At 39.2% G+C, this 15603-nt stretch overlaps 2 protein-coding genes across 2 annotated transcripts; both read left to right on the plus strand.

Annotated features, from left to right (window-relative positions):
* Positions 1-8115: 8115 nt before the first annotated feature.
* exosc4 (exosome component 4) lies at positions 8116-10290 on the plus strand. The gene is made up of 3 exons (XM_057333739.1): positions 8116-8367; positions 9496-9702; positions 9826-10290. Exons 1-3 carry the CDS (start codon positions 8197-8199, stop codon positions 10183-10185), a joined length of 738 nt encoding a protein of 245 aa, XP_057189722.1. The 5' UTR covers positions 8116-8196; the 3' UTR covers positions 10186-10290.
* Positions 10291-11401: 1111 nt separating this feature from the next.
* bcl10 (BCL10 immune signaling adaptor) lies at positions 11402-14964 on the plus strand. The gene is made up of 3 exons (XM_057333738.1): positions 11402-11659; positions 12311-12599; positions 12860-14964. The coding sequence occupies exons 1-3, from the start codon at positions 11609-11611 to the stop codon at positions 13261-13263; spliced, it is 744 nt and encodes a 247-aa protein (XP_057189721.1). The 5' UTR covers positions 11402-11608; the 3' UTR covers positions 13264-14964.
* Positions 14965-15603: the final 639 nt, after the last annotated feature.

Here is a 15603-nt window from a genome sequence, read left to right on the forward strand (position 1 = left end):
AATTAGACATCAGCGACAATAAACAACATAACAACAATAATATATGGAAAGTTCCATTTAGTAGAAATGTGAACAATAAAGCAAAGTTTGGGTTCCTAGCAAACATAAAAGAAATTCATACGCACGAACACAAACAGTGCTCTGGTTACGTCATCGAGCTACCGCAACGAAAGTGATACTAGAGCAGTGTGTATATGAAGAGTCTCCGTTTAAAAAAATAATAAATCCTGTTTTTTATTATGTTACCATGTTTTACTGTGTTAGTTAGCTGTATTTTTTGAGTTAGTATGGCTTCAATCAAAACAAACCAACTGCAGTTTGATTGATATTAATTGGAATGCACAAAAAAAGATTTTTGAAATTTAAAAACGGACTTCCAAACTCTTCCATCTAGGAATCTGCATTTGACAGCAACTTCTGCTTCTGTGTCTAGCCAAACTTCAGTTTTTGGCTCAATACTGTTACGATACACAAATAAAGAGATGCAGAATTGAAATAGGGCGAGATGGAAGTTATTATTATATTCCTTGTGATATACATCATGAATAACGCTGATATTGCAGGATATGTTGTTGCACATACATAGTTAACAGGATTTCCTGTGACACAGCAGTTGAGCAAAAGATCGATTCCATGAACACACAAACTGATAAAAACGTATAGCTTGGATAAGCTATGGATTCCGCTAAATGCATGAATTTAAACGTAAAAAATGTAAATGGTTTACGGTTTTATAACAATGCATATTATTAATAGACACAGCATACGGTCACAGTGTTGTCAATAAATGTAATGTCCTTGCCTTAAATAGGAGGAATGTGAAAAAACGTGAACAAAAAACGGGTGTAAAATGTTAAAGAAGGTGATGTTTTCTCCGTCTTTTACAGATGTGTTATTTACAAACAGGCTACAAAACCCGCGTTCTATTTGTACAGTTTCCAAACTTCATCCACGCGCATGGATCTGTACCACATGAGACACTGTTTGTAAAATTACAGAACGGGCACAGTTGAATAGATAAAAACATATTCTTCTCTGGTTTAAATGGTGTGGTGCTTCTTCGTGTTTGTTGGAGATACAGTTAGTCGGTATAACATTTTCTAAAGTGGAAAAAACAAAGAACATTTTAATTGTATAGGTTAAGAGACGCTGTGGTATGATGCCGAAAGCTTGTTGCCTTGCTGCCCTGTCACGCAATGACTTCGGAGGCAGTGTTTGTTATAGGCTACGCCACATTAAATTCTCCAACATCATGCTAAACGTTAAAATATCAAGTTAAATAAATAGAAACAATTTTTACTCTCCTTGTACTGTCATCATGCTTCTCTAAACTAATGAGCTGTAATAGCATCACACTTCTCTACACCAGTAAGCTCATTCTGATCATGAACCAATGAAAGGTGAAGTGGGCGGGGCGACACGTGTCGCGCCTTCCAAATGTGTCGCCCCGCCCCATCGTCCAGCCTGCACTCTGGGGCTACTCACATTTAAAGCTGCAGAAAGTGTTTTATGTTTTTATCCGATTTGGGGCATGGACAGGGTATTTACATTTTATCTTCTGAAATATAAAAGTGCTGATAATATGTGAGATTGTGTGCTATTATGTGGAACTGCACACATTTAATTAGTTGGACTTCAATACATCTTTATATGTACTTTAAAAATGGCCTCTATTGTGTTTAAAATAAAGTTTAAGTGTACTGCTCAATGATTGACAAACTATTCATGTGAGCTAAAATATACGTTAATGTCAGTTTACACTACACTTGAAATTGAATAACATGTAATATATTTGAAAACCTTACTGTGAAAAGTAACAGTTGAGCGTACTATAAACAATTACGTAAACTTGACTTCAGTTTATTAAAGGAACAATACGGCGTTTTTAGGAGGATCTATTGACAGAAATACAATATAATATACAAAACTATTTCTTCAGAGGTGTATAAAGACCTTACGTAATGAACCGTTATGTTTCTAATACCTTAGAATAAGCTGTTTATATCTACATACAGAGCGGGCCTACATACATTGAATTCGCCGCCATGTTTTGTACAGCAGCCCTAAACGGACAAACAACTCTACAATGCGCGTTTTCTCTTCGATCCTCTCCGCTGCGGTATCGTGGTGAAACGGATCGCGGGATTTATGTAATACATAAGTCATCGCTCTTTCTACAGTCTTTCTAATGCCCGCAAAATCTCTTCCCTGCGTCAACATGAGAACGACATCTTTTTGTACTGAGGTGGCCACCGTCATGTTTGGACTGAGCGATTTGTGGCAAATCTATAATACAACGCTAGTGGCCACTGTTAATTAAGAACTACGCCTTTAAGTTTGTTGATTAATGATAATGCGATAAAACTCAAAAGATTAATTTAGCTCTACTTAAAATTGTAAGTTTTTGTAAATGTTGAGACTGCTGCTTATGTGAAGTTATGCGGTTCTGCCTGCGTACAAGCCTGTTGATTTGAATACAGTGTCACGTTAATTTCTTAATATTATTCATTGGTCAACATAACAATCATAGCAAGCAACGATTGAATCAATGTTAAAAACATAATGATTTGTCAGTGTTAATTGCATTGAATCAATATCACGCTTGCAACCGCAATTGAGGTTGAAAAAATGTTGAAATTTCATCATTCACGAGTTCGCCTCGCAGCTAATGAACTGGGACGGATAGTATGCGTATTTGGCGTGCTGTCCCAGGGCGAGGGCTCCGAGCTCGGTAATTCTTCCCGAACTCAGAGTACCTGCCCCTCGACCGGGGAGAGGGCCCCTGGCCCGGTATGTGCCCGGACTCAGGTCGTTCCCCCCAAAAGATGCAATTAGCATGAGACAGCAGCCGGAGCAACAACCCCCCAAAATGAGGCTGGCTTCAGGTTGATGGCCCTTTACTGGTCTGTGAGGCGGTTGGTTCTGCGTAAGCGAGCACTGCTGTGGCATTGAGGAAGGAAGATGTGGAGCGAGGCAATACTGCGGCCGTGCAGAGTATAGAAAAGGCTCCTCCTCCCTATGGCATGGTGGGAACAGTTTCTCCCGCCCCTGAAGGCAGCCAATTGCTCTGCCTGTCCAGCTCTGAGGAGGCAGACATGCTAAGCATCGATGCGGGGGATATGAGGGACATAGAGGATGTGCCCCCGGATTCCCCCCTGTACGAGGAGTTGGTGGGGGCTGTGACCCATGCGGGGGCTCAGCTTGGTCTAGAGTGGCAGCCCCAGCCCTCTTCCAGCTCCTTGTACTAAGACTGTCAGAAACAGAGTGTGGCGGCTCAAGCTCCCCTCAGAGAGCATGGGGGACCGGGTGCCACTCTCAGCCGAAGCCTTCTAGACCGAAGACGGGTCTGAGGACCGTTATTCAGGCGAAAAAGGCTTCTGCGAAAAAGCAGTCCTAGCCTCCGAGCTGGCAATGCTGAGGTGGAGTGAAGTGCACCTCAGTTTACCTTGCCCAACTCACCTCTGTACCCTCCGGGGATCATGACGCCAGCTCTGCCACATGTAGCCAAATGTTTAAAAATGGGTCCTGCGCAAGGTCGAGTGCGATTATGCCATTCAGGTTTAATTTTACCCGCCTCTGTTCATTCGGATGCTGTCCACAGTGGTGCGCCCCGAGCAGGCTCCGGTTATGGAGCAAGAAGTAAATTCACTTTTGTGCAAGGGGGCTGTAGGGTTCGTTCATCCACACAAGAGGGAAGCAAGCCTACAGCCGCAACTTCATTGTTTCGAAGAAAGATGGGGTTTGTGTCCTATTCTAGATCTAAGAAAATTAAACCGCTCAGTCATGTGGTTAAAATTCAGACTGTTAACACTCAAGCACATTGTCACACAAATAAGGTCGGGGGACTGGTTTGTCACCACCACAACACAAGAAGTTCCTAAGGTGTGTGTTTGGTTACCATCATGAACCATTAGCTTTTTCTATTAAAACCATTAAAAAATTCATTTTTGTGGTGTAATTTTGGTGTTATTCCAATAGAATTTAACATTATTACCATTAAATTGTTTTTTTTTTAGCATGATTCTATAAGAACATCGTGTTTGTTGTGTGTTCCAGGGGATTAAAACGTACAAAATATATTTCAGACCTAGTGGAGAAATAGTAACTAATGATAGTAATAGTATGTGTAAGGTTTCTTAAAATGGAAATACTCAATAAAGTAGGCTGAATGGTTGGATTCCACAACTGATAACTTAAAACAAGACATTTCATTTACTGTGGGTGTCATAAAATTATTGGCTTCAGATGACTTCATTTGAGAATATTCTATTGCGCTATTCTCTCTCCCTCTCTCTGCCATTGTCCAGCTGGCATTTTCACCCCAGAATGGCGGCCGCGCTACCGAAGCGCCACCTAGTGGCTGTTACCCATGAATCACAGCAGACGTGATCGAAATGATCGGGCATAAAATAGCCGATCCCGATCAGGTTAAAAATGCCTTGATCGGCCCCGATCCCAATCTCTACACAGTATTATTTCTAGTTACTTCACATGACTTTTTTGCTCTCTGAGAAACTATAGGTATAGTAGTATTGCAATTGGCCAGTCCATTCAAATCTGTTGTTTGGCGTAGGCTATATAAAAGTGATACACACTATATAACTCTATCAAGATATTAAGTTAAGAAAGCTTAATAGAAATTCAAGTTTAAAATTGTAACCGCACACTACCTAAACAAAGGCATCGCTTTTCTGAACAATGGTAACCACAAAACTGAAAAACCTGAATAACTCCTCTAAATCTCAAAGATAAATGAACATTAAACACTAACAGGTGTTTCTCTTTACTGAGAAACACATAAAACAACACTTAATTAAGAAAATAACAGTTTGACCGGAGGAACACCGCGTTGTCTGCATACTTTGTTGGAAAACAATGACAGATGGTTATTTCACAATGTGCACAATGGGAAATATATTCAGTTCTCTCTCGTTTGTGGACTTAAAGTGCAAATGGATGTTATATTGTGAATGCTTGACATGGAGGATTCAGCAGTGTGAGGACGTCTGGATTTCTGTGTGACGTGCAGTATCATAATAAAGGTATAGCGCCATATGATCTGATTTATACTCCTCACGCAAATTATTATATTACTGCTGCTAGAGCATATGTTTGATTAAACTGTGTTCGGATATCAATGCGAAACAGTATGTGATGTTTATTACAGCTTAATAGGACTAGGTGTTTTATCCCACTATTTCAGCACAGTTGAATTGGCCAATAGGACATTCCCACACCTTATGCGTGGGAGCAGTCAAGAATATGAAGAGAGGAAAAGGAGGTCTGAGGTTTCACTGGGTACATACTTACCTTTCCTTGACATTATCATGAGTTGTGTGTCATCACATCACATCCATTATCCTGAGTGAAAGATGCCTTTTGGTGAGGTGCTGCTGATAATGCCCTTTGTATGGTTCCCATCAATGCGACACATGGTCAGTTGTGCACTTCAGCCTCATTGGGTGTTTCGGCCCTTTATCACAAGACACCCTCAGCCACCGCAGGTTGATCAGACCGTATTGCTCAAGGGCACCTCAGTCGGTACCCACCGGTCCTGAGAATCGAACCGGCAACCTGGTCACGAGTCCGACTCTCTAACCATTAGGCCACGGCTGCCCACACCCCTAATGCATGCTCAGTGCCCGGGTCGCGTATGGCATAACATTACAACACATTACCAAAATCACCGCAACCAAACGCACCAACCCATTGGCTAACCCGTATAGCCCCACTGGCCCATTAATGCATGCTCAGTGCCCCCGGTTCCGTATGGCGTAATTTTTCATATCGGGCCGATGCCGATATTTCATTTGTAAGCCAAAATCGGCCGATTATATCTGCGTGCCGATAATGTCGTGCATCCCTGGTATATAATATAAATATTAATAATACATAAATAAAATGTTTAGCCCATTTATTTTTGGTGGGGGCCAGTAAGGGACTTGGATAGGATAGGAGGCGCTGACCCAAAAAAAGATTGAGAACAACAGGCTTAGCAGAACATTTACCATAATCATGAAAAAAATCTGTTATTAAAACACAATAGTGGTGCACTCAAAAAAATGATTTTACGGTACTGTTCACTTTATTTAAACAAGTAATTTTGTTTTAAAACCATTGTATTAGGTTTTATGTTCAAACACAATTGCATTGTGTTAAACGGACTAAAAACAGTAATGCTTTGGCTTAACTAAATGTTTACATTTTAAATTAACATGTTTCAATCAAGTAGATCAAAATCATATTTGATGCTTGTTCAATATACTAAAATAAATCAAGTTAACACAACATAAATTAATTTAGTTATATTAAAGTAGCGTTATTAACTAAGAACAGGATTTCCACTTCCCATCATGCTTTGCACGGGGCTGAATAGGAGGAGTAAAAGTTGCAATAAAATGTTATTTTGTACATCTTTTATCAAAATGATGAAACAGGGATATTTGTTCATGTTTAATACTCTTTTATGTTTGTATTTAAAAGAGTTTCTGGTATGTTAATGTTTTTGGGGGGTTACCATTGTGGTAAAGTGTAGAGCATGTGCTTGGGTTGAGGACCTGCTAACCAGATTTAAAATTGCTTTAATAAAAAAGCAAGTACTTGGGATATGCCGAAAGCTTAACAAAACCAACTTCTGGCTAACTCCGAACAATAAGAGCTTTATTTAGCTTATTTAGTGTGTTCAAAATAACAGCTAATATCTTACCTTAAACTAACTTAATTCAATTATGGACAGTGGTTCCACATAATGGAAACATGTTATCTCTATAAGTACTTTTAGTAGGATTAACTTATTTGATTCAAGTTATTTGGACATTATTTGGACATGGTTGTTTAAGTTTACTCATTTCAGTTTAGTTCATCATACATTAAGCATTTGAGTAGAGATAACATATTTCTGTTGTGTGGAACCACTGTCCATAATTTAATTAAGTTCGTTTAAAGTATCATTTTTTTCAGTGTGGTTTGGTGACTTTCAACATTACTTGCAGGTACAAATGTGATATTGATTAAATGTAATTAACATTCATTAATAACAATGATTTTGAATCAGCAGTACTTATTTATACTTGATCTGTAAGTTAGACCAGTGGTTCTCAAACGTTTCCGTTGTAAGGCCGCCTTTGTGTAGAGTGCATCGCTTTGTGGCCCCCAAGACTGATCATCCTAAACTTAGAATTTGAATTCAACCAAAAACATGTTCAGTTATACAATGCTAGAACATCAATTATTTTGGTTGGCGGTCTTATTTTTCTGATGTTTGATTGCCTGTAATTTATGATAAACTTTCATAAAATGCCACAAAATCTGTGGTCCACCTGGATCCGTCTTGGGGTTCCCAGTTTGAGAACCACTGAGTTAGACTATTAACTTTACCGACTTAGAATGACTACACAATGACTTAAAACATTTTTTAATTTAAGTCAGTCAGTTGCCTCACTTTTTATTACATTTCATAGTTGAAGAGCAATACACTTAACTATATTTTAAACAAGCAATTTCGAAAGTACACTCTAAGAAGAAAAGTTTCTATATACAGAACCCCAATGAACCTTTTTTCTAAGAGTGTACAAATAAAGATGTGAAGTCCTACTTAGATGGGTTTAAAAAAAGCACTCAAAAGTTCAACTAACTGTATTTAATATGAATTTAATCTCGGATACATTTGAACTTAATTACAAATAAAATGCATTTAGATAGTCGAAAACATTACATTTAATATTAAATACTCTTTTAAAAAAAGTATATTAAAGTGCATTTTTTTCCAAAAGGGAATGTATACAAGCAGACGTCAAATATATATTTAAAGCATGACTCTTCCACCACATACTGTAAAGAAAATAGAAATCGCTTGATATGACAGACACTTTAATCTTTGTGGCATTAAAGGAGAATTCCGGTCTGAAATGAAAATGAGCTGATTATGAATTTCCCTCATGCCACAATTTCGGTACATTTTTGCAATAAATATAAATACAATTGATTAAAAATAAAAAGTTGGTTATTCAGTAAACAACAGACGTTGAGGCCGAAATCTTCCAGCAGGTGGCGGTATTTTCACTCTGAAACTGAAGTCGTCCAGTAGAGGGCAGTAGATATTCAGACTGGAATGGAGATTACGAGATGAAGAAGATCTTTGCGTTCACCGCACGCTGTATTCCTGTTGAATGCGTATTTGTGTAGAAGTCAGTGGTCATGGCGGGGCTCGAGTTGCTGTCAGATCAGGGATACAGGCTCGATGGACGAAAAGCCTCCGAGCTGCGTAAAGTGCAGGCTCGCATGAGTGTGTTTGCTCAAGCCGACGGGTCCGCTTATCTGGAGCAGGGAAACACCAAAGCGCTCGCGGTGGTTTATGGTCCGCACGAGGTGAGAGATGAGCGCGTGCTAGCGCCACATAATCATGAATTATATTCTTTGGATATAATCCTACTGGAGAAAAACAACAGAAATACGAATCGTTTCTATTACAGTTACGTGAACACTATAAACCGTAAGGTGTTTTCCAATAAAAAAAATTAATGCCAATACATTTTTTTTAAACTAGTATTTCTTTATATTTTGTGTTTTGGGCCTTATTGCAGTTAGATTTCCCATTTTCTAAATATCTTTACACCCACTAAACCCAACACATTACCAGTTGACAACACAAATTTCTGTGATGGTTTGTGTTGCTTTTATTTCTCAACAGGAACATTTGCCACATAATGTGATGAATAGGATTTACATCCCTTATGAAAATAAGTTACACCGTAACCATAATTTAACCATGATGTTTGTAGTTAAACTATGCAAATAAAATAACTAAACCATGTTTTTTATACTATCAAAGCTTTATTTTTTTCCTCAGCAGTATTTTTGTCTTAACATTTTCAACAGTTATTTCTTCAGAAGTCACTATAAAATGTACATGAATGCATTATTTTGGTAGATGCTTTTGTAAACAGTGTATCTAGTGTTTTTCAGTACTATTTGCGCTGATAACACATCTGTTTCACAGTTAAAGGGGTACTTCACCTAAAAATGAACATTCTGTCATCACTTACTGTCCTTCGAGTTGTTCCAAATGTGTATAAATGTCTTTGTTCTGATGAACGCAGAGAAAGATATTTGGAAGAATGCTTATGACCAAACAGATTTTGCCCCCCATTGACTCCCATAGTAGGAAAAAATACAATGGTAGTCAAAGTGCCCCAGAACGTGTCCTACATTCTTCAAAATATCTTCTTTTGTGTACAACAGAACCAAAAAAATAATGTAAAGTAATTTTTCCTACTATGGGAGTCAATGGGGGGTGAGAACTGTCTGGTTATAAGCATTCTTCCAAATATCTTTCTCTGTGATCATCAGAACAAAATAAATGTATACACATTTGGAACAACTTCATTTTTGAGTGAAATGTCCCTTTAAACTACAGGAACCAATAATACTCGACTTTATTTACTAAAAATAACTACATGTATTTACTAAACCAGAGTTTAAACGGTCTCCCTTTAGACACGAGGTTCTCGCAGTAAATCCCTGCATGATCGTGCAGTCATTAACTGTCAGTACAGCATGGCCACATTCAGCACGGCGGAGAGGAAGAGACGTCCACACGGTGACCGCAAGTCCAGCGAGATGAGCCTTCACTTGAAACAGACCTTCGAAGCGGCGGTTCTTACTCAGCTCTATCCACGATCACAAATCGACATCTATGTAAAGGTGCGTACACTACGATGTCGTTATAAGAGAAGACTTTCATTGACTTATTTACTGATACATATAAGGCCACCCGTGTCTGAATATACATTATGCCTAAAACATGAGTCTCATCCGGTTCTTCAGATTCTGCAGGCAGATGGTGGAAACTACAGCGCATGTGTAAATGCTGCCACTTTGGCTCTGGTGGACGCAGGCATCCCCATGCGTGACTATGTGTGTGCCTGCACCGCCGGCTTTGTGGAAGACACGCCGCTGGCTGATCTTTGTCACGTAGAGGAGAGCGGAGGAGGCACATCGCTGTCATTGGCCCTGCTGCCCCGCAGTGGGAACATCGCCCTGCTGCAGATGGACGCCCGTCTCCATCAGGACCACTTGGACACGTTAATGGAGGCGGCCATGACCGCGAGTAAAGGTCTTAGTAAAGTCCTGGATAGTGTTGTGAGCCAACATCTGAAGGAGGTTTCGGTTCTAACCAGGGACTGAGGAGGAGAGCAGCTTTTGGTGATCAGACTGACGCTTTGGATGACTAGAATGAGTCATTATTCGTGACTAATCGCATGCAAAATAAACATTTTTGTTGACATAATATATGTGTGTGTGCTGTGTATAATAGTCATCTATATATAAATACACACACCTACATTTTTATATAATAAATATTTACATGTGTTGTGTTTGTATATAAATGTATATATTTTTCTTTAAATTATACATGCATGTGTGTGTACTTGTATATATATCATTATTGCACACGCACATATATTATGTAAACAAAAACTTTTATTTTGCTCACCATTAGTTGCGAATAATACTTTGACAGTCCTACTACAATTAATGTACAGTATGCTTTAAAAAAGCATGTTTTACCACAAACGAGGCTTTGTGTGACCGCAGGTTTGTTCTGGAAGCCCACATCTGTGCCGTCTCTAGAATTATACTCACTTTGTTATAACAAAAAGTGTTCACGGTTTTATAAAAATGGTCAAGAAATGTTTTGTTTGTTGCATTTGTGTTTTCTAGATCAAACTAAACAACATTAAGGTTGTAGAGCAAATATATAACAAAACACTTAAATAGGCTTTGAGAAAATTTAAATGTATTTCATAAAGGGTTGTTTTGCATTAAAGAAAGCATGTGAATGACCAGAATGCTATTTTAGGCAGACGCTTCTCTGATCTTTTTTATAACGACACTTCCATGAAAGACAGAGAAGTGTTTAACCATTTACTGCATGGCAAATGATGAAGATACTAATTATATATATATATATTTGGTCTTGTGTGACGGTGAAAATGTCATGTCAACAACCCAGATGAACGTTTATGCGCTGCATGGGTACACTTCAGTTTTGTCTTGACAGAAATCATTAAAGCTAAACACTTCTTTCATCTACAGCTTTTCTGAGGTGATTCAATATAATGCTAGAGATAAATCCCAGGTTATGCAGCACATGACCATTCCCATTTCAAATGTCCAAGCGTGAATAACAGAATCTTGACAACTGTACAGTTAACAAATCTAAGATAATAAACCTTATTACTTTGTGAACTATTTATCAATAAGCAATCAAATATACAGATTGACACCAGACTTCTTTACTATGAAAGACGAAAACAAGTAATCAAATCTGGCACGTGAGACTATTGGAAAAGAAAATCGCTTCCTAGGTGACGTAATGGGCGGGGATTATGACGTATGAACGTGTTCAGTAAGGAAGTTGGATATAGTAGGTAGTTCCCCTTCACTTTAACGCGAGCATAGGACAGTATCGAACATTTTGCCATCTAACGTAACGGTTTATAAACGAGCCATTTCACACTTTTCCGTCTCCGTGGTGTAAGTTATATTCACACTTTTTTGCCGGCGCAAGTTTTACCGGAAGAGGCACAACAGAGCAAAAGACGCGATGGACGGGACTCACCTGACGGAAGACGAGATGGCTGATATAAAGAAAGAAGTAAGTATCGTGTGTATAAAATAACGTCACACCAAACAAAGCAGATCAAACATTCTGCGAGTCTGACACTGACAGGTATTTAAAACAAAGAGTAATTAGACAGTGATTGTCTGGTGCGATTTTCTATTGTTTTTACTGACTTTTCTGAGTATGAATGTCAAAGACACCTGTGGAATAAGTTATAACTGGGTTTAAATTGTACATTTAAACACTCAAACGGCTGTCCCTAAAAAACCTTGCTTTTGTGGCAGCCCATATACAACTGTCTAAGCACGACCCGGCCATGTTAGCCAATCAGAGTATTTGGAGTCCGAACTCTCAGCCAATAGCGCGAGTTTGGGGGCGGGGCAAGTCTTAACAGGAACGGGTCGGGCGGGGCTTTGCACCGACGTCAGCCAAGCACCGCTCCCGTTTTTATCCATAAAATGCTGCAGAGATGTTTGACTTCATTAAATATTTAGTTCCCAGATGAAGTGTAACCCCACAACTTTATCATTATTTCACAAAATGAGTCTATTTCACATTTAAGTGACTACTGTACAGACTGCTGTGAGTCAAGTGGTTCATTCCAGAGAGCTTTTAATAAATGTTGAATAAAGGCACTTTTTTAAGAGGCACATGTTTCACCTGCGTTTTGCCTTTTCGTTGTAGGCCATAGAGAGGTTACGGGCGTACTTGGTCGATAAGATCATCGCAGAGCGACATTTCGATTTTTTGCGGTCTAAGAAAATTCTCACCAGAGAGGACACGGAGGAGATCAGCTGCAGGACCACGAGAGGGAAACGGACCAGCAAGCTGCTGGACATCCTTGCAGAAAACCCGCGGGGTTTAGACATGCTCATTGAGTCTATAAAGTGGGGTCGCACCATGAACTTCATCATCGCAAAGATTACAGACATGGTGCAGAGTGTGAAAAACGAACGACTGGATGCTCTTAAAGGTAAAAAACGGCGAAAAGAGCTCCACGGGCTTTTGTGTAGAAGCAAGAGATGACTGGCGGGGTTAATTCTGTCACAAACATGTCATGTTTAACTTATAAAATACAGGAAAATAAGTCAAAATCAAAATAAATGATTAAACATTACTGATGAGAATCTCTAATAAGGATGGTTATTCTTACTAACAAACATTTGGACACATAGATATTTTAGGAAATGCTGAATACATTGTGACGTTCTGTGACATTTCCGTGTATTGCAGTTGGATCTTCAGTCAGCTCATTGTATACCGCCACGAAAGGAGCCACAAATGACCTCTCCAAGATGGACATTGACAATGACAAATACTCCACCATGTGTTACCACCCTGAAGGGGAAGGAAGCCTGTCGGCCTCTGTTGCCACAGGATCCTTTAACCTGCGCTACGGATCAGGCCGAGGGAATGAGGCTCTGTCAGTCTGTGGAGGGACTGGGAGTATGAATGTGTCCTCCACAGCGTCATCAAACCTGCCCAAACCCGGTGACCCCGGAGCGCCACCACTTCCAGAGGAGCCTGATGCTGAGGTCCCGGATATTGATGCTGGGGTTTGTGGGAGCACGGGAAGCAGCGGGGATGTGAATTTCCAGCCGTTGCGCTCACGCTCTCTGTCTCCACACGTGCCGTAGTGTAACTCTCACCCTGTCATCTACGTTCCATCACAGTGTGAACATTCTTCAAACCAACAGTTTAAATGTCTGTCACCAGCATCATCAGTCATTTCTCGAATTTTGCCAAGCCTGAGTTGAAGGGCTCACTGGTTACTACTTTCACTGTAAAAGAAATTCAGTCCTCTCCAACTCAAAAACGTCTGCTGACTTGTTGCATGTCAGTTGATGTTTTGTCAATTTTACAAACGTCCGTTAAAGCAGTGGTTCTCAAACGTTTGTCTCTGTGTAGGGGGCATCACTTTGAGGCCCCCCCCAAGTAAAGACTTATAATCTTAAACAAATCATTTTAATTAAACATATTTAGTTATACAATGCTGGAGCATCCATTCCTTTGGTTGGTGGGCTTATTTGTCTGATGGTTGATTGCATAAAATTTATGATAAACTCATCCAAACCCCTCGATCCATGTTGGGACCCCAGTTTGAGAACCACTGTGTTAAAGGACCGCCAAAAGTGATACATTTATAAAACCTCAACTGAGCCGACTGGCAAATGTCAATAGAAGTTGAGCTCTAAACTTTTTTTACATTTTAATTTGTTTATGATTTGAGGACTTGCATTTATACTACTTTTGTAATTGTAGATTTAAACATGTTCTGTACATATGCATGAAGGGTCACATACACTGACAGCAATTTGCAGTAAAAAAGCATGGATTTTCTGACCAGTATACAACACTTACTAACTAACACTTACCTTTACTCTGGGTAGTGGTAGAATGTGGTGCCGAGTGTTGTTTCTGCCCTGTTACTAAACACATGTTTTAATTAAATCGCCGTCCGACTGATCAGAAATGATAGTTCACAACATGTCAAAGAAAGCCATTCCTGGCACATAGTCACTGGATTTTAATCGATGTGAAATGTTTTGACATTGAAGATATGTTGGACTGGTCACGGTCGGGTATAGTCAGGGTATTCTACTTAACAATAACTGGTTACCTACAACAGGATTACATGTTAGACTTTCATAAAAGAATCATTCTCTGATTGTTTTGACCCTCTTTGTCATGTACAACAACATTCTTGCATTTCGTGTTTTTGCGAGGTCAAACTATTTAAAACAACATTGAAACATCGGTGTAACACGGAGGACCATTTTAAAGCTTTAACAGTCTTTTGCTGTTGTTGAATGAGCGTGGGGATGGGTCATTATGATCCTGCATGTTGTTGCACCATTTAGCAGAATGTAAAGGCAAGTAGAAAGCAGAAAGACTTGTTTATAAAAGCCAAATATACAAAGTATTTCATCAAAGTATTTGAGTCATAATATCATATTCACTTCTGCATTCTAACTTATGTGTAACACAGTATCAATTCATGTAATGTGGGATTTTCTTCACTGGACACATATTGCTGGTGAATGAGGAAGGTCACCTCTTGAAGGACATTACAGAAATCTCATACCTCAGTCTGACAGCCACATAAACTTTGTATACTCTATTTTAAAAGTTGCCATATTCACAAGCTGTGTTTATACGGCATATACCTGACATACTGCAAGCAAGGAGTCAAAATAAATATATAAGAACTTAAAATGAAGTTTACATTTTGTATAATTTTACATGTATTTTCACAATGTTGCTAAAGGGGGTTGTTATCTACAGGTTACCTACTGTTAAGAAATGTAACCATCTACTGTGTTTGCAAGCAAAATGACCAAATTAATAATAAACTTTATTTTTTGGTTTAAATGATGTCAACATTTTACCAGTAGTTCTTGATCTCATGATCTGTTGACCCTTGAGCCCCATTCAGACAGCCAGCGACTTTGTCGCTCGTCTTTTCCTATGAGATGATGGGGTGAGACATTAATGGCTGGAACACACTACAAGACTTTTAAAATCTGAACAGATGTTATTTAACTAGACATCACACACTTGCAGACTTTTTGAAAGTTTCGGATAGAAACACACTAACTGATAAAATCTGCAGACTGGCGCAGACTTTCTGCAACAAATCCAGACTGAAAATCTGAGCAAAAGTCTTGTAGTGTATTTTTAGCAACGTTTTATCAGCTTTTCATATTTTACAGCCGTGCTCACACTGACAGAAGAGTGACAGATGAATGCACTGAATGTTGCACAACCTGCTCAGAAAATGCATGGAACGATTTAACTATTCAATCTGCTCATAATCTGATGTGCAGAACTGGGTGGTTTTAACACACACACACACACACACACACACACACACACACACACACAGGTATAGTGATATAATCTTTACCAGCGTGTGCAGATAACAGCGATGAGCTGTGGTTCTGTATAGTTTCAAAAGTGCAAGACAACAGCTTCAG

The sequence above is a fragment of the Triplophysa rosa genome, linkage group LG5 (assembly GCF_024868665.1).
Source record: "Triplophysa rosa linkage group LG5, Trosa_1v2, whole genome shotgun sequence".
Classification (NCBI taxonomy): Eukaryota; Metazoa; Chordata; class Actinopteri; order Cypriniformes; family Nemacheilidae; genus Triplophysa; species Triplophysa rosa.